Raw genomic sequence first — 26,350 nt, 5'->3', positions numbered from 1 at the left:
TGTTTAAAATGATACGTGTGTTTTTTATTTCTGTTTTATTCGCTTTGTGTGAGTATTGATTTTTTTATATCATTATTTTTTAATTTATAAATGATAGTTAAGTAAATAGGTCTTAAAAAGAGAAGAGAACCTAGGTACCTCTACCTAATAAAATTGTAGTTTTTGAGATTAATTTAAAGTTATTTTTATTGTTTGTATTTATCGCTTGTCTGTTCACAAGATTTTTTATTTTATCATTGTAACCTGTAAGGTGCACCTTGTAATTTTCGAACAGATTTTTAAAACGATTTTATTAGTTTCACCTGTTTTGTTTGTGACTTCTTGTATGTAAATGTTACCGGAAATGTATGAAATCAAGGAATTGTATACAAATCCTAGGAAATGTGTACAATTCCGATAACATTTAGGAAATGAATAAAATATTGTTTAATAAACTATTTATGAAAACTAGAAATGTATAATTTTCCTCGGAATTGTATATAATTCCAATATCGTATTTAGGAAATGTATGAAGTAAATGATTTCTGTAATAAAACACGTAGTTATTATTTTTTATTATAGCACTTATTGAGACAATCGGGTCAACAGTCTTACCGTAAAATAATAATAATAAGTATGTTCAAACACAAACTCAAACTCAAACATTTATTCATTCAATTAGACTTCTTATAGAAGCACTTTTGAAACGTCATTACATATTTTAAAATTTACCGCCGATTCGGAAAGCAGTATCTAAAGCAGTATCAGTTCTAGAAGAACCGGCAAGAAACTCCATAGTTGCTCTTTTAAATCATGTCAGTTTTACAATTTTACAAAATACATATGTAACATCATAATATATTATAATAACATGCCAAAGAACTGTCCTGTGGTTTTTTCGCGACAACCCTCCATGGGTTTTTATCGTCCATATATTCCTGAATACTGTAGTACGCTCTCTGAACTAGTACATTTTTTATATTAGTTTTAAATTTAGAACTACTAAACTCTTTAATATTATGAGGAATTCTATTGTAAAAGCGTATACCTTGACCCATAAATGAATTTTTAACTTTAGCTAATCGGAAAAATGGCATTTCAATTCTATTTCATATTATCTTACTATATTAATTATATTCAATCAAATCAAATTTTCATTTGGTAAGTAGTCCCCGTGTACAAGTCGCAGTCGGATTGTATAATCCACCGTATTACAAACGGCCGGCATTTTGTAATATGTATGCCGAAATTCGTCTTTTTCCAAAATTCTACAAAAAGACGGTCGCGAGCCGACGGAGCCCCACTTCGTGGGGCTCCTATTTCTGTGTAGTTTAAAAAAAAACACGAACCTAACCTAAACCATCCCCTTATCCAATCCAAAAATTTCTGATTACGAATTTTCGGCATAATATTACAAAAATCCGACTGCGACATACACACTTAATGATCTAAGTACACACGCCTCGTCCCGCGTACCTTCCAATATCTTAGATGTTTTACATTTCCGATTGCTATTTAGGAAATGTATAGATTTCCTAGGAAATGTGTATAAAATAATTCATTTCAGACATTTCCGTGCGATTTTAGGAATTACATACATTTCCTAGGAATTTTATACAATGACGGATTACATATACATTTCCGTTAACATAAACATTGATACACTAAAGGGGAAAATTTAATTCAAAGTTGGTACACGATAGCCAGGATCGGTAACAATAAAATAATTTTATGAGTTTATTAATTATCCTGAAAAAATAAAAACAATCTTTAGGCACAGATTAGAGAATAGTTATGCTTTAGGTGAGTAGTTAAGTACTTAATGTGGTAAAAAAATGTTTTTTTAGATTTTTTTAACTACCTAACTAAGTAGGACTTATTTTAAGTTCATATTAATTATATACTAGCTTCCGCCCACGACTTTGTACGTGCATCCCCGTTTTTCCCCGTTCCCGCAAGAATTTCGGGAAATCCTTTCTTAGCGGATGCCTACGTCCTAACATTATACCTGCATGCCAAATTTCAGGCCGATACGTGCAGTGGTTTGGGCTGTGCGTTGATAGATCACTATATCAGTCACCTTTGAGTTTTATTATGTATGTATATCGCGAGGAGGGCGACAGACTGTTGTGGCTGCAGTCTGTTGTAGTGACAGGCATGCGCGTGGGGTAGTCGCGACTACAAACGGGCTAATTGCCAATGGCAGGCGCGCGAGGGGTACCGTGAGCGTTCCCACCGGAGATCCCGGGATCCCCTCTTTACTTGCGCGGAAGTAGGCCACCGTGAGGTTTTAGTCAGCAGGAGTCTGACATAACCGTGCTGCTGCCCCCGAAGCAGTCGGTATTCATGAGAATTTCCTCACGTAAAAAAAAAAAAAATGTATGTAAGTATATAGATTTATTAATATACAACGCAATATTGACTGCCTAGTTACATTGTCATTATATGTATTAATAATGATGAAAGGAAACTTGAGTTAGGTATCTATTGATGATACACTTAAATATTCTAGTCACTAGTGAATAGATATTTGGAATTCAAAATCCTTACTTACTGACACCTAAGCCTAGCTTAGGTATGTTTTTTTCAAGACTAGCAATTTTTAGCAAAACAGTCAGTTCTCCAGTTTATAATGGGTCACAAGCTAAATGTTGTTGTTTGATGACCAGGCGCGGTCCCAGGGGGGACATGATCCCAAAATCGTACTCGATAAAATAGAAAAAAATTCTTATACTGTACAAAATATAAAAAAATGGCCAAGTGCGAGCGGAGTCACTCGCACAACTAAATTTCCGTTTAAACTTGTTTTTAATCCCTTGCGAATGTCGAATGGCGAAAATTTTCAGCATAAACACGAAGTTTGATTTTTTTTACATTTTTTACATAACTAATCTAATTAAAATTCATGTATTTCGCAATTATTCATATTATATCTGTATTTTAGGACGTTACTAGCGACCCGCCCCGGCTTCGCACGGGTGCAATGCTGATACTAAATACACTACAGAAAAATTGTGAACGTTGTATAGGTATAAAAATATAGCGGCCCGCTCCGGCCTCCGGCATCGCACGGGTATAAAATACATAGCCGGGCGGCCGCAAACGCTACGTCCTGCAATTTTTAAATCTGTAATATCTTCGAAAATATTCACTTAAATCATACGGTGTAAAGGGCCATATAGATCTATATTAAATGAACAATGTATCCATGGTATTTAATTGGTTAAGGATTAATGCTGTATTGGTTAAAATCGCTTCGAAAATTAGCCATTTTTTGTCGTAAAAAGTAAATGACAAAAAAAAGTTATTGTGGGTTATCCATAAGAGATAGACATATACCATCGCGGACTTTTCTGTAGACCTTTTCAATGTGTATAATACTTAGTACATTATTTTGATAAAACTCGTAGGGTTCAGCCTGCGTTTGCAATGTAAGCGGAATAAATGTAATTTTTTACGACATCACATTAGAAACCTCAAAAATAACAGTACTTCTCCACTACTTAATGGATCTTATTATACATATAAACCTTCCTCTTGAATCACTCTATCTATTAAAAAAAACCGCATCAAAATCCGTTGCGTAGTTTCAAAGATTTAAGCGTACAAAGGGACATAGGGACATAGGGACAGGGAAAGCGACTTTGTTTTATACTATGTAGTGATATTGTATCAAATTTCATGATTCTGTGTACATAGGCCGGGACTCGGGAGATACTGACACAAAATGATGTTATGATAAAATAAATAAATAAATAAATAAATAAAATTTCGGATCATTTGTAACAGGATGGCGGTTCTACAGGGGTCTTAGTACGCAATGACAAAAAGAAAAATGATGGTCAGAACGCTGTTACCGACGGACTAGTCGCGTGAGCATTAGTCGAACTCGTCGGATAAATAGCGAAAGTCAAACGATTTGTAACAAAATTTTTTTAGAATTAACCGATAGCCCATAAAAAATATGTAGGTTGTAGTGTCATGCCATACTTCGAAGTTTCACTTCAAAAAAAATGTGTGCGTGTACACACGTAAGAAGTGAAACTTCTTTATGACCTTAATTTTCAAAAAATAATTTACTATATGCAACTTTACAGCAAGCAATACGTCGAATCACGCGTGGTAGGGATAAGAAAAAGATGGCGCGTAACGGAAAAATGTCACGTGTAACGAAAAAATGTTAAACTAAATTTTTTTCCAACCTCGATAAAGAAGTTTCACTTCAACAATTCAACCATTTTTACCAGGCTAACTTTTGCACAGGTAACCATCGTCGTACAGCCATTTACGAAAATCGCAATGCCATACTTTTCGGACGATTCCAAATAGTCACCATACCGCCGAAAATCTGCAATTTTTTTTTCTCGCCAAACGATTTATACCACCCTAAATTTATTATTCAACAACTCCTGAATGATTATAAATAGAAGTGTGATAATGCCATACCTGTGGGAGGTGGCGAATGTGTAGGTATAAGATTTTTTTATATTGTAAGATTTTATTCGTATTTTGAATGATTTGTAGTATGGCACTAATTTTTCCCCTTATTAAAAGTATGCCATACTTTTAATAGAGGGAAAAATATAATAATGGTCACGTTGCATCATATACTTTCCAAAACTCCAAATGCCATACTTACTTATAAAATGCCATAATTACAAATCGCAATTCTTTTCATTTTTGAAGTAAAACTTCTTTATCCGGGTTGGAAAAAAATTTAATGTAACATTTTATCGTTACCCGTGACATTTTTCCGTTACGCGCCATCTTGATTCGACGTATTTCTGTAAAATTGTAAGAATTGTAAAAAATATTTTTTTGAAAAATACGGTCATAAAGAAGTTTCACTTCTTAGTATCTTACGTGTGTACACTAGTACACGCACAGATTTTTTTTCACGTCTTGGCTTAAGTCTTACAATCGTCCGCCCCATGTTTGGAATCTGCGATATTTTTTTATAGGTACACAAACAGAATATAATGATCCCATACTGTAAAAAAATATTTTACGTATTGTACAGTCGTATTTTTGAAACGTGACGAATAAATTAATTTTTCAAGTATGGCAGCACTTTTTCCATTAAAAGTATGGCAAATACAATAATGGTCACATTTTATCAAATACTCTCCAAAAATCCATATTCAATACTGGTACAAATCGATTAGCGAAAAAAAAATTTTTGCAGATTTTCGGCGGAAAGGCGACCATTTGGAATCGTCTGAAAAGTATGGCATGGTGATTTTCGTAAATAGCTGCACGATGATGATTATACCTGTGCAAAAGTTAGCCTGGTACAAATGGTTGAATTGTTTTTTTTTTAATCAACGCATTCGCGTCGGTATGGCGCGGCGGGCTGTAAGTCATACCGGAAAAGTATGGCATGACAACTTACAACTTTTTTGTGGGCTATCGGTAAATTCTTAAATGTTTGTGTTACAAATCGTGTGACTTTCGCTATTTATCCGAAGAGTTCGACTAACGCCCACGCGACTAGTCCACCGGTACCAGCGTTCTGACCATCATTTTTCTTATTGTCATTGCGTACTATAGAACCCCTGTAGAACCGCCATCCTGTTACAAATGACCCAAAATTTTGTGTCAGTATCTCCCGGCCTAGCACGGGAATTACACTAGGTTTTGAATTCCTTACGAATGTCGAAATTTGCGAAAAAATGAAAAAAAAATTGACGGCTGTATCGTCTGGAACGCGTAGAGGTATCCAGCTGAAATGTATATCTAATATCGAATACTCAAGTCTACGGCCCCTAAATGCTGTGAAAAAATCAACCTTATAAGCCAACGCAATCAAAAGATACAGACGTAAATGCTGAAAGTTCCTTCAGGGTGCTTCCTATGAACACAGAGTCTTGAAATTTGGTACAAAGTAAGTAGTAACGTCTTATAACACAGATATAGGAATAATTACGAAAAATATTATTATGAATTTTTAATTACTTAAGTACATCTATACTAATTCTATACTAATATTATAAAGAGGAAAGGTTTGTATGTATGTATGTATGTATGGTTTTCACGCATAAACTACTGGACCGATTTTGATGAAATTTGGCACAGGTAATCTTTAGATCCTGAGAAAGAACATAGGCTACCTTTTATTGCGAAATATTATGTACCACGGGCGAAGCCGGGGCGGACCGCTAGTTAGTTATATAAAAAAATTTTTTTCAATAATTTTAAACTTAAAAAGGGGGTTGCCCTTTACTCATGAACGCTTACATGTATTAAATTAACTCAAGTCTATAATATCTATGAGCCGTAATAAAATCAAATTTCTATGTCAATACAGCCGTAAACGCTGAAAAGTGAAAATTTTCGTAAAATATAAGAAAAAATATGTAAAAATATGTAACTATGTATTATAACTTGTATTGACTACGATTTTTGACGAGTATGATTTGGAGGGGGGGGGGCTTCATTTTCAGCCACGTGACCCTCCCCCAAAATGTCAGTCTAGGACCGCGCCATGAATGAAAAATACTTTATTGTACACCTTATAGAATACATTTTACAAACTTAAAAATATAATATAGCAATGTACAGTAGGCGGCCTTATCGCTGGCAGATCACTCTAAAAATAAAAATAGATTTATAAGGTAAAACCATTGGGTAAAACATGTTTTCAGGTTTAGTAAGCGAAGAAAGATAGTTCGATCTTTCTTCGCATCTTTGCTTCGCAGTTTTGTGCGTCGCGGACGGAACGAAAGAAATTGCTATAAGCACTGCAAATACCTACACCATAAAAATCAATCGGTAAAACATATATATAATTGTACATCCAGGGGATTTCAATTTCATGAATGAAAGGGTCTCTGCTTTTTCCTAACCTATGGCTTCAAATGTCGTTGATTAATTATTATCTTATAGAGTCGTAGCTGGAATCAATTCAAATTAAAAGAAACTGCAGAATTCAGGTTGTGAGGCTATCCTTACTTGGAATCTTGTTTTGTTTGCGAATTACGAGCCATATATGTGCGAGTGAAACGTGCCAGATGATAGTATACTGTTACCTCATTTGAAATTATAACTTTCTGAAGTCGGAAGATTCATAAAAATACGATTGATCAAGATCAAGTTTATACAGTCGGAACTTCGAATCAACTAGGTATTTAATGTATTAGTATTAGTAGATACTTGTCTGGGTTTTAACTTTAAACCTACGGTTGAAACAACGTTGAAAGTTGAAACCATTGAGTTACTATGTACTACGTGTTGAAACGTAAATAATAAAAAGTATACCTACCGTAGGTATTCATAATCCGTTAATCGATTGCTCCGTTGAGGCTCCGTTGCTATGCGTGAAAGATAGAAGACGAAGTACATAACTTGGTCTATACCAAGTACTTTACTAAGTACCTGTGGTAGATCATCGTAGTAGTTAATACCTCAATGTAGATATACATATTTTTCCTTAATTCAACCTCGTTCTATTAAATAAATTATAATGAAATACATTTCACGAAAAGGCTTCTATTTCTTAAAAATCGTAAATATGATTCTTCTATGTTCTTAGTAATTTCGTTAGATTTATCATTAGATTAATATATCTGTTTCTTATACTATCTCGTAAACAAAAGGCATGTCGCCGTAAGATGCCAAAATCGTTAAATTATAATCTTACTCGCGCGACTTATTATCAATAATAAGCCGGGGATTTACCTATCCCCAAACATCAGGTGCAATCGATAGATTATAATCACCGAAAATGCATTTTTTTTCTCATGTTTTATTGTAAGCAGTAGGTTAAAATTATTGTGATCGCATAACGCAGGTACCTATTATGCGATCACAATAATTTTTCGACATATAAGTCTAGTGGGAATTTATCATTTAGCACGATTGTATTCTAGCGGTGTTTACAATTCTACGTACTAAAACATACAAATATGTATTTTATTTGCCACTATAAATTATCTAAAATATATTTATTAACAGCACAGGCGGAGGACTTCAAGCTACAAACTGTTAAATTGGACACTTCCCCAGATGAAACTTCAGTTCGAATCATCGGAGGCTCGCCCGCTAGCATCGAAAAATATCCCTACACAGTGCAGGTTAATTTAATAATAATTATAATGAACTAGCTGTACCGCAAAAGCAATATATTTCTATATCTTATATTATTATATGTTATCCTAGTACATACTTATATAAGTATGTACTAGAATACATACAATGTTAGTACAATTACGCTATAGCAATGTCAAGTACCTATTATCAAAATCCGTTCAGTGCTCGCGCGTGAAAGGGGAACAAACATACTAGTCCGGGATACATCGCCCATTTTTGCAAGTGATTACTATCAAGCTAATTTTTCGTGAGTAGCTTTATTTTGATGAGATGCCCAATAATTTCATGTACGAAACTCTCGATTGTGGTAGCTTACAGAGGTAACAAGGTTGAAAATTTTTGATTTGACGGTTCTCAAATATTTACTACGCAATTTGTAGGACAATATGTCTGTTGAATTATATAAGTATTAAATAAGTGAAAATAAAAAAATCAGCTGGTTAGTAATCATTTATGATGACTTCGTTATCGATACACATTGGAAAGGGGGACTCTTTGATCAAACCATAGATTTTGTAGGACAAATATTTTTTCGAATAATTTAGATAATTATCTTGAGATTGAACAAAAAAAAAACATTCAGTTAGTAATTAATATTTGAGAACCATCAAATCAAAATATTTTATCCTTGTTTCCTCTGGTAGCTACCACAATCGAGAGTTTTGAACATGAAATTATTGGGCATCTCATCAAAATAAAGCTACTCACGAAAAATTAGCTTGATAGTAATCACTTGCAAAAATGGGCGATGTATCCCGGACTATACATTCAAATTCTAAAAACTTTCACGTTTATAATATTAGGAAGTAAGAAAAAAAGAAGCAAGTTAAAAAAGAAATAAAATTAAATGAAACAACGTAAAGAGGGAAAAGAGAGTACCTCGAGAAAAGGAGAGGGACAATAGAACTTCTCCCTGTACATTTTTATATTATGTATTACATTATTGTTGTTGTTTGAACTCGTTCATATCAGCAACTACTGAACCGATTTCAAAAACTATTTTACCATTAGATTTTTAGACGAGTGGTTAATGTTTAATTATTTGATGGATAATAAGTAATAACCAATACCTTTATTAGGTAGATACATTCGTAATCTATAGAGCTATAAAATGGGTAAAATAAAAAGTAAACAAAACATGCTATTTATCTGAGTTTGTTTAATTATCTTTATAGCTGGTGTAATTTCTATCTTTATAATTTAAGAAAGAATAAATTAGGTTTATTGCTATAATATAAGTGCTGACTAATCTGATAATATAGGTAGTATCTATGTACCTAGTACAACGACCGAAATCACTTGAAGTTCGAAATTCCTTTTATAAGTAATAGACTAGAGTAGATAATTTTTGAAACAAAAAAAAACGCAGTCGGATGAAACCCATTAGAAAAGGAACTAGGAAGAGAATATGATGAAAATAAAAGGAAAAATAAATTACGGTCAATCCGAGTTCGGGAAGTGGGAGGGGGGAGCTTTTAAGAGAAAAAAATGGTTTCTCTCTATTTCCGACAAAACTACAAGTCCTACGGAAAAAAGTTCAATGGCAAAATTGTAGGTAATAAAAAGATCTACAACTTTTGTATCGACAATGTTTTCACATAACTTCAAAATTTAGGAGAAAAATTCAAAAAACCAAATTTTTGGTTTTTTATTTTTATCTACTTCAAAATTTATTTATTTTTTCTACGAAATTTGGTGGAAACTTGCTTTATTATGTCCCAAATATACTGTAATTTATTTGATTGAAAATATATATTTTTTCGCCTTATTTTGAATTAGTACCAAAAAAACAGCCTAATTTTCAATCGAAAAGTCACCCGTCAAAATATCAGCTTTTTTCAAAAACTTTGGGAAGCCTTTTATTCATTGAAATCTCTACTTTCATATTATGGTGTAAAAAAAAATCATTACCATAGTAAATGTTCTCAGGAAATGCATACAAACAGTGTGTTAATGAGCTAGTGTAAGTTTTAGAAAATTAGGTTGTTTTTTTGGTACTAATTCAAAATAAGGCGAAAAAATATATATTTTCAATCAAATAAATTACAGTATATTTGGGACATAATAAAGCAAGTTTCCACCAAATTTCGTAGAAAAATAAATAAATTTTGAAGTAGATAAAAATAAAAAAACCAAAAACTTGGTTTTTTGAATTTTTCACCTAAATTTTGAAGTTATGTGAAAAAATTGTCAACAAAAAAGTTGTAGATCTTTTTATTACCTGCAACTTTGCAATTTTCCTTTTATTTTCATCATATTTTCCTCCTTTTCTAATGGGTTTCATCCACAGACATGTATATTTTTTCATCCTACTGCGATTTTTTTGCACTTTTTATTCTTTTTAAAGGGATCTACCCCAGTCTATAAACATTTGTCAATAATTTTAGCAGTATTGTTCATATTATTATTATATGCAGTAAAAGGCATATAAAAGGGAAATTATGATATCATGCTGATAATGCACTATCTTGATATCGCCATTTGAAGCTTCCGCGAGGAAAACCCTCTTTTGATAAATTATATGGCCGACAAATTTCACTGCATATATTACGTTTTTCCCGCGACTTTGCTCGCTTTTCAACTTAAAGTTTCATTAAAGTTGGTTAAGTCACAGAATGATTCAGTGACAAACACATGCACAGAAGATGAAGCCGAACAAATGAAGAAGACAGACAGACTTGCATTAGGGTGACAAATCAACATCGAGCTATGCTGCGCTGTACTGCGCTGTGCTGTGTTTGGTCAACTCGCTCGTCTAATATTTTAATGAGGATACAAACAAACCATGCTGTGCTGCGCTGTGTGAGGCTACGCTCTGTTTAAAAACGCAGCAGTCTCGAGCGAGGCGCGCTACCCACCGTGCTGAGCCGCGCTGTGCCGAACTGTGCTATGTTTTTATGGAGCTCTGCCATGCTGCGCTGTGTCGAGCTTATCACTACATAGTATAAAACAAAGTCGCTTTCTCTGTCCCTATGTCCTTATGTCCCTTTGTACGCTTAAATCTTTGAAACTACGCAACGGATTTGATGCAGTTTTTTTTAGGGTTCCGTACCTCAAAAGGAAAAAACGGAACCCTTATAGGATCACTTTGTTGTCCGTCTGTCCGTCCGTCCGTCTGTCAAGACCCTTTTTCTCAAGAACGCGTGGAGGTATGAAGCTGAAATTTATATCAATTACTCAGGTCTACTGTCCCTTGAAGCTGTGAAAAAATCAAACTTCTAAGCCAACGCAATCAAAAGATACAGGCGTTTATGCCGCAAATTTTCGACACTTGCAAGGGAATCAAAACCTACAGGGTGCTTCCCGTGAACTCAGAATCTTGAAATTTGGTACGAAGCAACGTCTTATAGCATAGATAAAGGAAATATTACGAAAACCATAAATTTTTAGTTACATCACATAATATATTTTTTTTTAATAATTTTAAACTTATTTGTACAGAACCCTCGGTGCGCGGGTACACGCGGGTATGCGCTACACAGACCAAAAAGTTTGAGACGATGTAATAAAAGTTTCACTTTAAAAACAGAACTTCTTTTTCAAAACAAAATAAACTTCCAAGTAATAATAATAAACATATCAAAGCACATATTTATCTATGTTTGGCTTAGTTTTGAGCCTTGTCTGTCCATCTTTTCCCAAGTAAAAATCACGGGAACTTCAGATATCTCTTCATTGTCATCGTCTTGCTCGGTTTCGTATGTCTCTTCTTGTATCTCCACGTTGTCTTCCACCTCACTGTCATTTTCGTCTTCATAGCAGAAACAGAACTTGATTCTTCCAGCAACAATCTGATTTGATCATCGTTCATTTTGACATGAAGTATGGCCTAAAAAATTGGTCAAAATGTAATTTAGAGCAACATTCATACATATATTTTACTATACATACTTCATAAAGTATTCAAAGTCTTAAAAAATATATAAATGTACAAAATATATAATATTAATACTTACACAAAAACTTGCACCTACACTCGCGTCGGTCTCATGGACCGATTGGCGCCAAATGCTATGACACGTGAACTTCTGCCGACCACGCCGCGACCTGCACTAAAATGAAGTTAGCCCCAAATCCGGAAACTAACAAGGAACTCGAATTCACAGGATTTACCTGCATAAAAATAATTACGAAAATGTGTTTCGTCGGTCTCACAGACCAACGCGCGAGTATAGGAAGGTTAAAAAACGTAGCTTAAGAAACACAGCACAGCACAGCGCAGTACAGCGCAGCATCGTTTAATTGTTAAAAAAACGTAGCTTAAGAAACACAGCACAGCACAGCGCAGTACAGCGCAGCATAGCTCGATGTTGATTTGTCACCCTTAATAATGATAGTATGAATGATATTTGTGATTTTTATAAATGATTTGTGCAATAATTTATCATCAAATTGTTTACTTTATGCTGATGATTTAAAAATATTTAGAAAAATTTTTACTATAAATGACTGCATTGAACTGCAAAATGATTTGAATAAATTAAAAGATTGGTGTGACACAAATGCTATGTTTCTTAATGTAGATAAATGCTATGTTATGGAATTTGGTAGTACGACGGTAAAAATAAAATATAATTACTCTATAAATGCTAAAAATCTGATATGGAAGTCAAACGTACGTGATTTAGGAATTATCCTTGATAGCAAACTCTCATTTTTGGACCATTATACACATATTTATAAATCATGTAACAGATTACTAGGGTTTATTTTACGTTCATGTAAGGGTTTCCGGAATCCTAAATCTTATATTTGTCTTTTTAACTCTCTCATTCGTAGCAAATTGGAATATGCAAGTATGATTTGGTCCCCCTTTTATTTGATTCATATAAAAAATATAGAAAAAATTCAAATCAAATTTATGAGAATACTTTCATATCGGTTTCATCTAAACAAAACGCTTCATACTTATGAGGAAAGATTATCTTATTTTAAACAAGTAAAACTGTCAGATCGCCGAAAAATATTGGAATTAATATTTCTAAATAAAATTATATGTGGCCAACTGTCCACTGCAGCTCTGTCCCAAATTTCCTTTCATATACCACTTAGAAGTAATCGAAATAATCGAACTTTCACATTACCAGTCCACCGCACCCAAAGAGCATATTATAGCACTCTAAACAGAATCTGTACAAATTACAATAAGTTGTGTGAGATAATACCAGATCTTGACATTATCGGGAGTAAACCTATTAGATTTCGGAAATGCCTATTTGAAAACCTTACTTTGCTGTCGCAAGTCCTTCAATAGATTAGAAATTTGTCTCTTGTAGTTTTTATACCATTTCCCTTTTTTAAATTATCTGTTATCTATAAGTTAGTATATTGATAACTCCTTATATTTATGTGTAAGCGATTGTAATATTTTATAGTCTAGTAGTCAACACATGTTATTGCAATAACAATTAGTTAGTTGCAAATAAAATAAAATCAAATAAAATAAAATAAAAGATAATTTCAGATCTTACATAACAGACAGCTAACATGCGGTGGTACCCTGCTCACGAAAAGGCATGTCATGTCATCAGCTCACTGCTTTGTTACTTCGTAAGTTATCGTAACTAAACTTTGATTTTTCATATTAATTTATGTTATTCACTTAATTAAAACTATATACATATTTTTTCTTTTGCAGATCTGGTCAACTGGCTAGTGCTTCTCTATTTAGTGTACGAGTTGGTTCCACGTACCAGGGCACAGGTAATTCAGATACCTACTTATACTTATCCATTGAAAATTTGTGATAGATTCCGGCGAGATTGTAATCTAACGCTATTTTTAATTTCACGGCTACATATGCATTAGATTACTTTCACGTGTGGTTATTGAATTCAACATTGTGTATATGTATTTTAATTGAATTTATTAGGTATACTTAATTAAGGGATCAATCAGCAAGCCAAAAATCGTTAGTGAGTTTTTATGAATATTTTCGTATAGTTAGGTAGGTAAAAAAAAATGTTAGATAGATCAGACAGGATAAAATAAAAAAACATTTTTTATCAAACATTTATTTATTTTAATAAGTTACTACTTATTTGACATTCATTGCTCTGTTTAAAAAAATGTATTTCGTATATTCCAGGCGGCTCGCTCCATTCCGTTTCACAGATAAGAGTCCACGATCGCTACAACAACCCATTGCGAGACAACGATATCGCGGTGATGTCACTTGCCTCCGCAGTTACTCTGAGCGCTAGTGTCGCTCTGGCGTTCATACCGGAACAGGGCGCGACGGTACCGGACTCTTCCAATGTTGTGACCGTTGGATGGGGACGGACTAGTGTAAGTTTTAGGTATAATAAAGGTTGTGTGCTGCTTCGCCCACGTGAAAAAAACGCAAACTACAGAAGTACAAGTACCTAAACTGTACAGTACAGAATTAATCAAAATCCTTTCTTAGTGGATGCTTCCATCATAGTGGCTATCTGCATGCCAAATTTCAGCACGATCGCTCCAATTATTTGAACTGTTTGTTCAATTAATTGACCATTTTAGTGTCAACCAGAGATCATACGACGGATTAGACCATATCGTTAAAATAGTATGTATATATATTTTTTCCTAGTTAGGACTAGGCAAATTGCATTGTAACGGAAAACGGGGTTTAACTGTAACATATTATGTTGATAGATCGTTTTATTGTGAAAAAAGTGCCTAAGTATTTTATTCAATATAGCCAACGAATATAGATACTTACTACAACGATATTTATTATTTGATATGACCAGCAAAAAATATAATTCAGCATTATATTTATATAAAAAAATTAGATAAAATCCTTAGATACCTAGTATAGCCCTCAGTATAAAGCAAATTTCAACAAAATCAGTTCAGTAAAGAGCAACAGAGAAACATTCAAACATCTTTGCGTAATCATCTGAATAGGTTTTTGTAGACTAGTTAGTAAAATGTAATATGTACTACTAATGCCATCTAACGAGTAAAATGTGGAAAAGCAATAACAACTCACAAGACGTTTTCTACAACTTACTGCGCTTTTACTGCGTTTGATATATATGTATATTATTATTATTATTGAATGCGGAGAAAAATGCAATAAAACAAAATAACTAAAACCGTTCAGACGTGTTTTAAGTATCCTATGTTACTCTACATAATTATTAATATAATATGAAGTCTAAAATGATAGACGGTCTTATATAGACGGTAATTATGGAAGCTTTCTTATGATTAAATATTTTTTAAAATCGATAATATATATAGGTATTCGATAATGGTTTTGAGGTAATTTTTAGATAGGTGCTTGATATAACAAAATACAAAACGTTCCCTTTTGTGTTATTTACTTTCCCGATACATAACTTTATTGAAAGCCTAAAAAATTGTTTATATTTCTTGTAACGATTTCAGACGGTCGTCGAAGGGAGTTCAGCATACCTAAACGAGGTGACGGTTCGGAAGGTGAACCTTCAAACGTGTGCTAGCCGCTACCTGATGCTGCAGAACATCTCAGGGGATCCTTACCCTGTTACTAATAACATGATTTGCGCGGGCTTGCTTGATGTTGGAGGTATGAGTTTTTTTTTGCTGATGGCGCAGATTGAAATGTTAGCCTACAGTCATTGAGCTATTATTACTACTCGTATACGTAGACACGTAGTATATTATTATTAGTCTGTGTTACTACGTATCTCCATACGAGACACCACGAACAAAATCTGTGCGACAAACGCTAAGGCGTGGGGCGGCCATGTCATCGACTCATCGCTATAGAGGCGAAACTTTGCAAATATTTTGCTTATTACTTATCAATTAAGAACAATCAATGTAACAAAAAAAAATTAATCTAATACATAAATAAATTATTAATAATCTTATCATTTAAAAACTTTTGAATTAAAACCAATCAATGTAACAAAAAAAAATTGACACATTGGTAATTTATTTTCATCTTTCATGATTTAACCTTTTGAAATGAAATGAAATGAAATAATTTATTTGCAGGAATTGTGGTTAATACAAGGTTTTACAATACATTACAATAAAGTCCGCACAATTCGCCAGCAAACTGGCATACAAATATTTATGTGTATTTAACTAACTAAAATACAATATATTTTTAGATTAATTTTAACATTTTACATTACAGTTATTATTATTATCTACCTTTTCTATCTAATGTTTACAAGCAAAGAACTCATTTATATTATAAAAGCAATGAGATTGCAGCCACTTTTTTAATTTAAGGTCGTTCCCTGAGCGAGTGACCTTGAGCATTCACACTTTTTTCCCGAACCACAGCTACCCGCCGCTTCTACAATACTTCGCGAATAATTCTTGCGCCACCTAACGCGCATCCGCGTGAACTGTTTCAAATACAAGTAAAATTCACAGAGCTCAGAAGTAACAGACATGGCATACAATTAAAATATTTTTTTATAGAAAAAAATTATATTGATGCAAACACATAATTTTGGTCTTTACCAATTCAGAGTTAAATTATAATCATATGGCTGAATTTTATATTAAATTTTTAAAATGAGTCAAAATTGATGGTACTCTGTCATGATCATCATTCGGTGATATTTCTATATTTCTTTAAAACTAGATACACAATCCCATTCAAATGTTCTACAAAAACTGTCGCCAAATGGTTTGAAGGACTTCTAGTTGAAATAAATATACATGAATGTAAATAAAACCTTAAATACACCAACTTTTATACACAAATACATAAACCTTTAATAGTCTAGTGCGACAGCGTAAAGTATGTTAGTATATTCAACCAACTTAAAAAAGTGTGAGTGTTTTATAAAACCCCTAGGAATTGTATGCAATATCGAAGCTTTTTAAGAAACGCATAAAATACTTTTTTAAGAATTGTCATACATATTATGTTACCGGCAATGTATTAAATCCGGCATTGTATACAATTCTTAGAAAATGGATGTTATTCCGAGAAACGGTCGGAATGAAATAAATATTATTATATTCGTCACATTACTTACCTACAAGATGGCGCCGAGAAAAATTTTACATCTTTTTGTCATTGGTGTCATTTTCATGGTTTTTGGGGTACCTATTAACCAATATGAGGTCAAAATTAAAATTCAAGATGGCGCCGTCGAAAATTTTACATCTTTTTGTCATGGGTGTCATTTTCATGGTTTTTGGGGTAGCTATTAAACCAATATGAGGTCAAAATTAAAATGTAAGATAGCACCGATGAAAATTTTACATCTTTTCGTCATGGGTGTCAGTTTCAAGAATTCGACTATATAGCTTGTATTTGTTATTTTGTTTTAGTTTACTTTAAAGGAGAAAATTTCGCTTCCAAGGCCTTGTTTTATGTATCAAAAACAAGATCTATCACGAAAGCGAATTTTGTGATATTATTTGAGCCACGGCGTAAATACTCAAATTTGCTATACCTATAGTCGAATCCTATATATTACGGGAGAAATCAATTTTAAAGAGCATTGATTATTGAAATACATATTTAGAAATGTAATGTAAAACGCAACTCTGTGTCAATATCCCGACAGATATTCGCTCAACTTTGTTTAAAATAGAGTTCATCTAATATACTAAAACGAAGAGAATAAAATAAAAAAGAGCGCGTTAGCTGAGAACACATGTCAGAAGTGAAACTTCTTTGGTAAGATTCATAGATACGAAAATCGCCGTCTTACTCCATGACGTGACGGTATTACCATGACGCGAGCTTGAAATTTTACTCTCAATGCGCCTATAGAAATTTCACTTCAAAAAGCTACACCTAAACCACAGAATTTGAATTCTGCTCGATTAATATGTAAACGATTGTAAGAAAAACCACATAAATGACATCCATTTCGAAAAAATGTCAAAATTTTGTCAGCACCTTGTTGTATTTTAGATTTGACCTCATATTATAAGCAACCACAAAAACAATTTGCTATGGGTGTCATTTTCATGACACCCATAGCAAAAAGATGTAAAATTTTCGTCGGCGACATCTTGGATTTTAGTTTTGACCTCATATTGGTTAATAGCTAACCCAAAAACCATGAAAATGACACCCATGAAAAAAAGATGTAAAATTTTCGTCGGCGCCATCTTGAATTTTAGTTTTGACCTCATATTGGTTTATACCTACCCCGAAAACCATGAAAATGACACCCATGACAAAAAGATGTAAAATTTTCGTCGGCGCCATCTTGAATTTTAATTTTGACCTCATATTGGTTAATAGGTACCCCAAAAACCATGAAAATGACACCCATGACAAAAAGATGTAAAATTTTTCTCGGCGCCATCTTGGATTTTAGTTTTGACCTCATATTGGTTAATAGGTACCCCAAAAACCATGAAAATGACACCCATGACAAAGAGATGTAAAATTTTCGTCGGCGCCATCTTGGATTTTAGCTTTGACCTCATATTGGTTAATAGGTACCCCAAAAACCATGAAAATGACACCCATGACAAAAAGATGTAAAATTTTTCTCGGCGCCATCTTGGATTTTAGTTTTGACCTCATATTGGTTAATAGGTACCCCAAAAACCATGAAAATGACACCCATGACAAAGAGATGTAAAATTTTCGTCGGCGCCATCTTGGATTTTAGTTTTGACCTCATATTGGTTAATAGGTACCCCAAAAACCATGAAAATGACACCCATGACAAAGAGATGTAAAATTTTCGTCGGCGCCATCTTGGATTTTAGCTTTGACCTCATATTGGTTAATAGGTACCCCAAAAACCATGAAAATGACACCCATGACAAAAAGATGTAAAATTTTCGTCGGCGCCATCTTGAATTTTAATTTTGACCTCATATTGGTTAATAGCATGCCATGACTGAGGCCTATGTCCAGCAGTGGACAAGTGTAGGCTGAAAGTGAAAGTAATTGGTTAATAGGTACCCCAAAAACCATGAAAATGACACCCATGACAAAAAGATGTAAAATTTTTCTCGACGCCATCTTGGATTTTAGTTTTGACCTCATATTGGGTAATAGCTACCGCAAAAACCATGAAAATGACACCCATGACAAAAAGTAGTATACTTAAAACTTAAAATGTTTGTCTATACTATGGTCTATACTTAGTCACTAAAAACTTAAAAAGTAAAATGTGATTTATTGCATAAATTAATAAAATAATAATTTTTATAAAATATTTTCGATTATTAAAAAATTTTTATTTATAAAGCATTTGAATGTTTTTAGAACTAAATATCTTAATTATATAAAATATTATAATAACTAAAGCTCATTGACGAGTTATTATATTATTGATGATTTCTAAAATCTCACTATAAATTAATAGTAGTAGCGTCTATTCCTCGCTCATTGTTTGATATTCGTAGATTCGAATAAACATGGGTCACGTGATTGTCATGTGACGCTCACGGCGACAAACGACACAAGCTTCACCCTCGAGACCTAGCGGCCGACTGAATCTCCCATACAAGCGCAAGAGATATAGTTGCGAATACGCTCAAAATTTTGAATAAAATGTTTATAAAATCTAGTTTAGGTCCTATCCAAAAAAAATTTTTACCATAATTTTCGTAATGAAATTGCCTATCCAATAGTGTAAATACCAAATCAAAAGAATAATTAGTTTAGGAGGAGATACACGGTATACATAATTATTTCTAATTTCTGGGATTTCTTTGGGAGGAGATTAATTATTAAACTATAAGTCAATAAAATAAAAAAATACTTTTACCATTTTTGAGCCAAGAATATGTAGAAATTTAATGTATTTTTATTTAGTTGATATATCTTTTGGATAAGAAGGAGATAGCTCCAGAAAACAGTACAAAAAACGGCTAAAGCTGGGTTTTACTCTATTCCGCGCCTTAAGTTTAAACAATTACATGGGCAATTCCTTAAAATGCCATTGGGATTCTATTATATATCTTCGCACTCATAAAATGACTGTTTTTGCTACATAAAGCAGTGCGACAAATTGGAAGTTGCAATCTGTGAGGATCCCTGGTTGGGTACTGACTATTTTGACAACTTTTAATGTACATATAGGGATGCTGTTTTACAAATATTCCAACCTCCAAGATGTATAAGGAAGTAAGTGTTAAAAGTCCGAGTCGCTTAAATAAGTCTCGACAACTTTCAGGGCCCTACTCCACATATTGCTCTGACACACCTTTTCTGAGCTATAAAAACTTTTTTTACGTTTGTAGAGTTGCCCCATAAAATAAGACCATACCGAAGCAACGATGAAACATAACCATGATATGCAATGATTGCCGCTCTCTCTCTCATCTGTTTAATTCTTCTGAGGGCAAATACATTTACTTATTTACACGGGAACAAACAGAATCCGTGTGAGCTTTCCAATTTAAGTGGTTGTCTAATGTGATACCTATAAATACCGTTTCAGTAACTTCGTCAATACGTTGTCCATTATAAATTATGTCAAGGTTATGTCTAATGTTATGATAATTAGAGAATTGCATTAGTTTTGTCTTTGCAATGTTAGGAGACAAATTATTATATTTTAGCCATTCTGTTACATTTTTGATAGTCAAGTACTTGTCAAATAAATGTCTTCTTTGTAAGTTGTCAATTTGTTACGAGGTATAGTGAAGGATACATCATCCGCGAACAGAGTACATTTATGTTCTGTAACGTTAGGAAGATCATTTATGTACAATAAGAAAAGGAGTGGCCCAAGGATACTGCCTTGTGGCACTCCGTATTTATTATGTACGTATTGTGATCTCACCGACTTTTTTAACGTATACGATATCTCTACACATTGCATACGGTTAGTCAAGTATGAGGTCAGCCACTTGTGCGCTGGACCTCTTATTCCGTACAGATAACATTTGCTGAGTAGAAATTCAATTTTTTCAAATAATATCCACAGTACAATAATTTTTAAATGTGTAAAATTATTTTTTTCCACTATAAAAATTTACGTCTTCTAATCTTATATATAAAATTCTCGTGTCACAATGTTAGTCTGCATACTCCTCCGAAACGGGTGGACCGATTCTCATGAAATTTTCTGTGCATATCGGGTAAGTCTGAGAATCGGCCAACATCTATTTTTCATATGTACCACGGGCGAAGCGAGGGCGGACCGCTAGTATTACTATATATCTAAACATCTTTCATACCCAATGCCGTAAGCCGTTTCTTAAATTTTTAGTCTATGACAAATGACGCAAAATGGCGCCCGCCAAAAATTTTTCTCGAACCAAGCTTTAAAAATGATTATCTAATAAATTACTGATGAAAAGTTATTTCTTTGCTCTTTGCCGCATTACTTGAATTATAAGTGCAATATCGCAACACACTCGAGCGTGCGTCTTTCCAAACTATACAAGGCCAGTACGCAACGGTGTGAAACTAATCACGTATAGTTTGGAAATAACTTTTTTACAAAGTTCTTCCAATCTATACAACAGCAGTACGCAAATACTCGCGTATACTTTGTAGTGAAGTAAGTAAGAATATCGCTCCAAAATATACAGCGCCAGTACGCATGCGGACTAATCGTGTATGTTTCGGAGTAAGCGCGGCGTCTTTCCATTGCTCGCGTTTATATTATTGTATTGCTGTTTTGAAATCTATTATTAAAATGCATGTGTATTGTGTATGTAATGTTGCGTACTAATCGTATATTTTTTGTATCGAGGATGCTTGTGTCTTCGTTCCCGACTATACTGCACGACTTACAATTGACAAAAGTGGTAAAATGTAAGAATCTCGGTTGCGAGGCGACGGAGCCCCGCTTCGCGGGGCTCCTATTTTTGTGTAGTTAAAAAAAAACACGAACCTAACCTAACCCATAGGTAACCCTTATTTATATCTGTTACCTATTTATTTTTCTAAGCTTACCTAATAATATTTTTATTCCATATTTTACTGAATCAATCAAGAAGAATAAAAGTAGATAGATATATCAAGCGTAAGTGGTGTAGTAGTAGGTATATTTAGTTATATTTTGCGTACTGATCGTGTATAGTTTGGAACGAAGAAGCAAGCATCCGCGTTACAAAGTATACACGATCAGTACGCAAAATTCGTGTATATATTGTAATAACAAACTTAAAAACAGCATTACAAAGTATACACGAGCAGTTTCCTATGGTTGCGTTCTGGCTATGTATAGTTTGGAAATACGCCTCGAGCGTATAGCGCCATTCACATTTTTATCAAAAAGTGAATGAAAATATTTCGTATTTTCTAAATCTAAAACAGTCACAAAATCGAGAAGGTTAGGTATTATCGTAAAATACAGTTGTAATGAGAATTTATATGATATTTTAGAGGTAACTTCAGGATTTTTTTTATCGAGAAAAATTTTTCCAATCGTGTTTTGGAAACAGTCATCCCATCACACATACGTTCTGTAATACATATTAGAAATTTCAGTGCGAAAAAACCTCAATATTTTCAATTATAGCTCATAGAAATCAGTCCATTTTTCCGTTTTCACCTACTAAGGGCCCTTAAGTATGTATTTTTAAATAGGTAAGGACGCATGCCAGGGGGACAGCGGTGGCCCTCTGATATACCGCGAAGTGGTGGTGGGAGTGACCTCGTGGGGTTACGACTGCGCTCACCCCCTGTTCCCAGGAGTCAGCGCCAGGGTTTCTAGCTATACCACTTGGCTGAATAGTACGGTATGTTTTTATTTGTGATTATTTAGTAAATATAATATTGGTAGTCGTAACTAACTAATAGTAAAATTAAATAAATTTAATTTTTATGGGGTTTATCAGATGAGCGCGTGCAAACAAACAAAAAAAACTCTTAAGCTTTATAATATTAAAGTATATATTTCAAATAACTATACATACTTATAAGCATTGCTATTTTCAATTCACAGACAGATATTTATTTTTCTATATATTATGTGTGTAAAAGTATAGATTTAAATCAATAATGTAAACGCCAATAAATATTTGCTCTCTTTTTTCAGATAACGGGATCTGGAGGAACGAGAAACGAAGCGAGTTCTAGTAAATTAAGTGTTCTATTTGTAATTAGTTTATTTTCTGCCATATTTTTAAGTTATTAAATATATTTTTAAATACATGCATTTGTTTCATATCATCCCATAAAATACATTATGCATTTGTTGCAACTAGTTTTTAAGGTTTCTCTAATATTCGATAGCACCCTTTTATATTGTAATCTAAGGATAGCACCATATTCTACACGTAAGTAGTATATTGTAGTCTGTGATTCTACTAACAGAATAAATATGCGTTTACGTTTAGGTAAATATGGGTAAATACATAACACTGTTGATATAGTGAATACTATAGCGAATCGTTTTTGCAATAAAAAACAGTTAGGTTGGGACTTGGGTTAGGTTAGACTTTGATAAACAACGCACGAGCCGAGCGAGCAAAGCGCGCGTGCCGCGGCAGCGGCCGGCGAGTGCCAGAAGCGGATCGCTTTTTAAAAAACAAACAATTATTATAATACTATACTAACTATATAAAAGAAAAAATGCGTCTTAAATAAAATAAAATAATTTTAATTTTTTTTATTTTTTCTTCAATACATATAAGATACCTATCCACATTTTCCATAGTAATCTTTGGAAATTATTTTAATTCTTTGTTAGGACTATCTTCATATTGTTATTAAACGAGTTATGAAGTTTTAAACTGCGAATAATTAAATTTTCGCCAGCGGCCGCCATCTTATCACATAAACACAGAGCTTGCAGCGCCTCTACCAATGATTAATGTAACTATTTTACGATATGATCAAATAATTTTGATCATTTCATGAAAAAACCGCGCGTTTAGTTGGCCATATCGTGAAACGATTTCATATCATTGATCTGCTCAAGCCACAACATGATGTGGCCAAACTAAATTGGCCATTTCACGAAATGGTCGCATTTCGTGAAATGGCCAATCATATCATGAAATGAGCAAATTTACGATATGGCCACGACATATATATGCACATTCAAAATAATTTCGATTATTAAATCTGATGTAATTATTTGTTCTTTTATAAATAACTAGCTTACCGCCCGCGGCTTCGCCCGCTTTGTTATATTATATACTAAAACCTACCTCTTGAATCACTTTATTTATTAAAAAAACCGCATCAAAATCCGTTGCGTAGTTTTAAAGATTTAAGCATACAAAGGGACATAGGGACAGAGAAAGCGACTTTGTTTTATACTATGTAGTGATTACACATAAGTGCACTGCTAAATATTTACGTGACACTTTATTTTTGGATGTTCTTAATGGTCTATTATAACATTAAGCTAATTAAGCATTCGCATTGGGATGAACAATCTGATAATAAAATAATGAAGACAACATAATATACATAGCTTTGATTTAAATTCAACAGATACAAATACAATCTTGCTGAAATATTGTTTCTTTCTGGGATTTCAATGTAGATTTACATCCATACACGGAACAGTTTGTGCGCGCCATAATAGAATATGTAAGTATGTATAATAAAATTATTACACTAAAAATACGACTGCATCGTCCTTTCGCGCTAGGTAATGCAAACTAAGCGTGTTTGCCTTAGAGTATAATATATTACAATAGTATAGAGCGCGTGTATTGCACACATTGCCCAGCCCAGTGCGCATCGCGTCGTAGGCAGATGACCTATAGATACTGTATAGATGTGTGTGTGACAAATAGGGATGGGTAGGTATCAATTGCGTGTTGAACTATCGATAAGTTATGAAAATAAATATGTATCATAAGTAAATTTTATGTTCAATAAGTTATTAAATGAAAAATATATGAATAAAGTGTAAATATGTAATTTTAAATTTGTTTACCAACTGACCAATTACTGAATAAAGTTTGTTTATTCCATTTGGATATTTCTTGTATTAATTATAAGTACTTTAAAAATATGTTTAATTGGAATGTCAGAAAAACGTAAATAATTTTTAAATAATAAAGTTAATGAAATAAATGATCGGGTTTAGTGCTATTTCTTTAATAATAAATCAAACAATAATAATAATGTTTTAAAAATGTTAAATAAAAATAAGAAATAATTAATAATTTAAAATGATAATATAATAAATAATATTAATAATCTTTTTATTTAATTTTATCCATTCTACTACCAACATCTTCAAAATCAATTTAGCGGTTCAGAAAATATATTCTAACATACTTTACGTTAAACTATATAAGGTGTTTGCAGTACGCGGCCCGCGTCGCCCGACCCTCCGCCAGTTCCCCTCCGTTTCTCTGCACAAGTACATTCGTTTCCGTACTGTATAGATATTGTAATGTAAATTCATGTAAAAACTGCTTGACAGATTTGGATGAAACTTTACAGAAATATAGGCTTTAAGATTCAATACTTGATATTGCACGGGGGTTCGTCCGCGGGTGCATTTACGAACATAGAGCTAGAGCAAGAGCATTATTTCGTGATCTTTTAGTGTAAACGAAAATTCGTATTCAGTCTTATTCATATTAGAACATTGCATAGAATCTTTTCTGCTAATGCTCTATGCTTGTTTTATACTAAAGAATTTGACATAGTGGGGTTAAAATGACCATTCGCTCATTGGATGTAAATGCACCGTTACTCGTTAGATACAAATCTTCTATGTTATATTTGATAATTCTATGATATAGTATTTTCATAACACTAGGGGTAAAAATAAAACACATATTCGGATATCACATATTATGAATATAATTAACGAGTAATGATATAGATATAGTATGGTACACAATAAATATAAGGTACAGGTGACCGCGTCACGAGTGCGCGCTCCGCACCGACAGCAGCACCACCTGCCGGCACACCGCTGGAACAATACGAAACATATTACTAATATACTCATATTAGACTACAGGCCCGTGTTGAAAAAATTATGGGTCATTTGACCCACCACCTGACCTATCTAGAATGATATAAGAGCATAAAATAATAAGATTCAGCACTATGACGACACTTGTAAGCTGTCCACCTCAGTGCAGATGAGAATTCGAAGGTTCAGGTAGAGATTTTCTCCCCTTGTCTCCATGATTTTTGTACGGCGTTGCGGAATAATGGCTTAAAAGCAGTATAGAAATAGTATGACACAGATGCCGTACAAAAATGGTGGTCCACAAAGTCGGAATTTATTTTTATTTTTCGACAGTTGCCGGGGTAAATTTGGTCATTTGATTTTGTACGGCATCTGTGTCATACTATTTCTATACTACTTTTAATCAATTATTCCGCAACGCCGTACAAAAATCATGGAGACAAGGGGAGAAAATCTCTACCTGAACCTTCGAATTCTCATCTGCACTCAGGTGGACAGCTTACAAGTGACGT

General features: G+C 33.4%; 2 protein-coding genes across 3 annotated transcripts in view; one reads left to right on the top strand and one right to left on the bottom strand.

The window, feature by feature from the left end:
• Positions 1-23,098, top strand: LOC149897831 (trypsin, alkaline C-like). 2 transcript variants are annotated; one of them, XM_090115738.1, is made up of 8 exons: positions 1-48; positions 7,933-8,051; positions 13,532-13,617; positions 13,706-13,770; positions 14,156-14,355; positions 15,445-15,604; positions 22,532-22,683; positions 22,983-23,098. In XM_090115738.1, exons 1-8 carry the CDS (start codon positions 9-11, stop codon positions 23,079-23,081), a joined length of 921 nt encoding a protein of 306 aa, XP_089971864.1. In that variant the 5' UTR covers positions 1-8; the 3' UTR covers positions 23,082-23,098. The 2 variants fall into 2 exon arrangements, with proteins under 2 accessions (XP_089971864.1, XP_089971863.1); XM_090115737.1 differs by lacking the exon at positions 1-48 and having other exon boundaries at positions 6,470-8,051.
• A 2,598-nt stretch (positions 23,099-25,696) lies between these two features.
• The window catches only part of LOC149897830 (uncharacterized), a 59,450-nt gene continuing 58,796 nt past the window's right edge, over positions 25,697-26,350 (bottom strand). Inside the window, exon 35 of the mRNA XM_090115845.1 lies at positions 25,697-25,835. Coding sequence (XP_089971971.1) covers positions 25,786-25,835 — 50 coding nt within the window. The 3' untranslated portion in view covers positions 25,697-25,785. The remainder of the gene's footprint in view (positions 25,836-26,350) is intronic.

This window comes from Colias eurytheme, chromosome 24, assembly GCF_061535395.1.
Source record: "Colias eurytheme isolate Ceu_HAF_F1 chromosome 24, ilColEury1 Martin Lab GWU primary, whole genome shotgun sequence".
Classification (NCBI taxonomy): domain Eukaryota; kingdom Metazoa; phylum Arthropoda; class Insecta; order Lepidoptera; family Pieridae; genus Colias; species Colias eurytheme.
The sequence above is the reverse complement of the archived record's forward strand: the minus strand, read 5'-3'. Positions and strand labels throughout refer to the sequence as shown.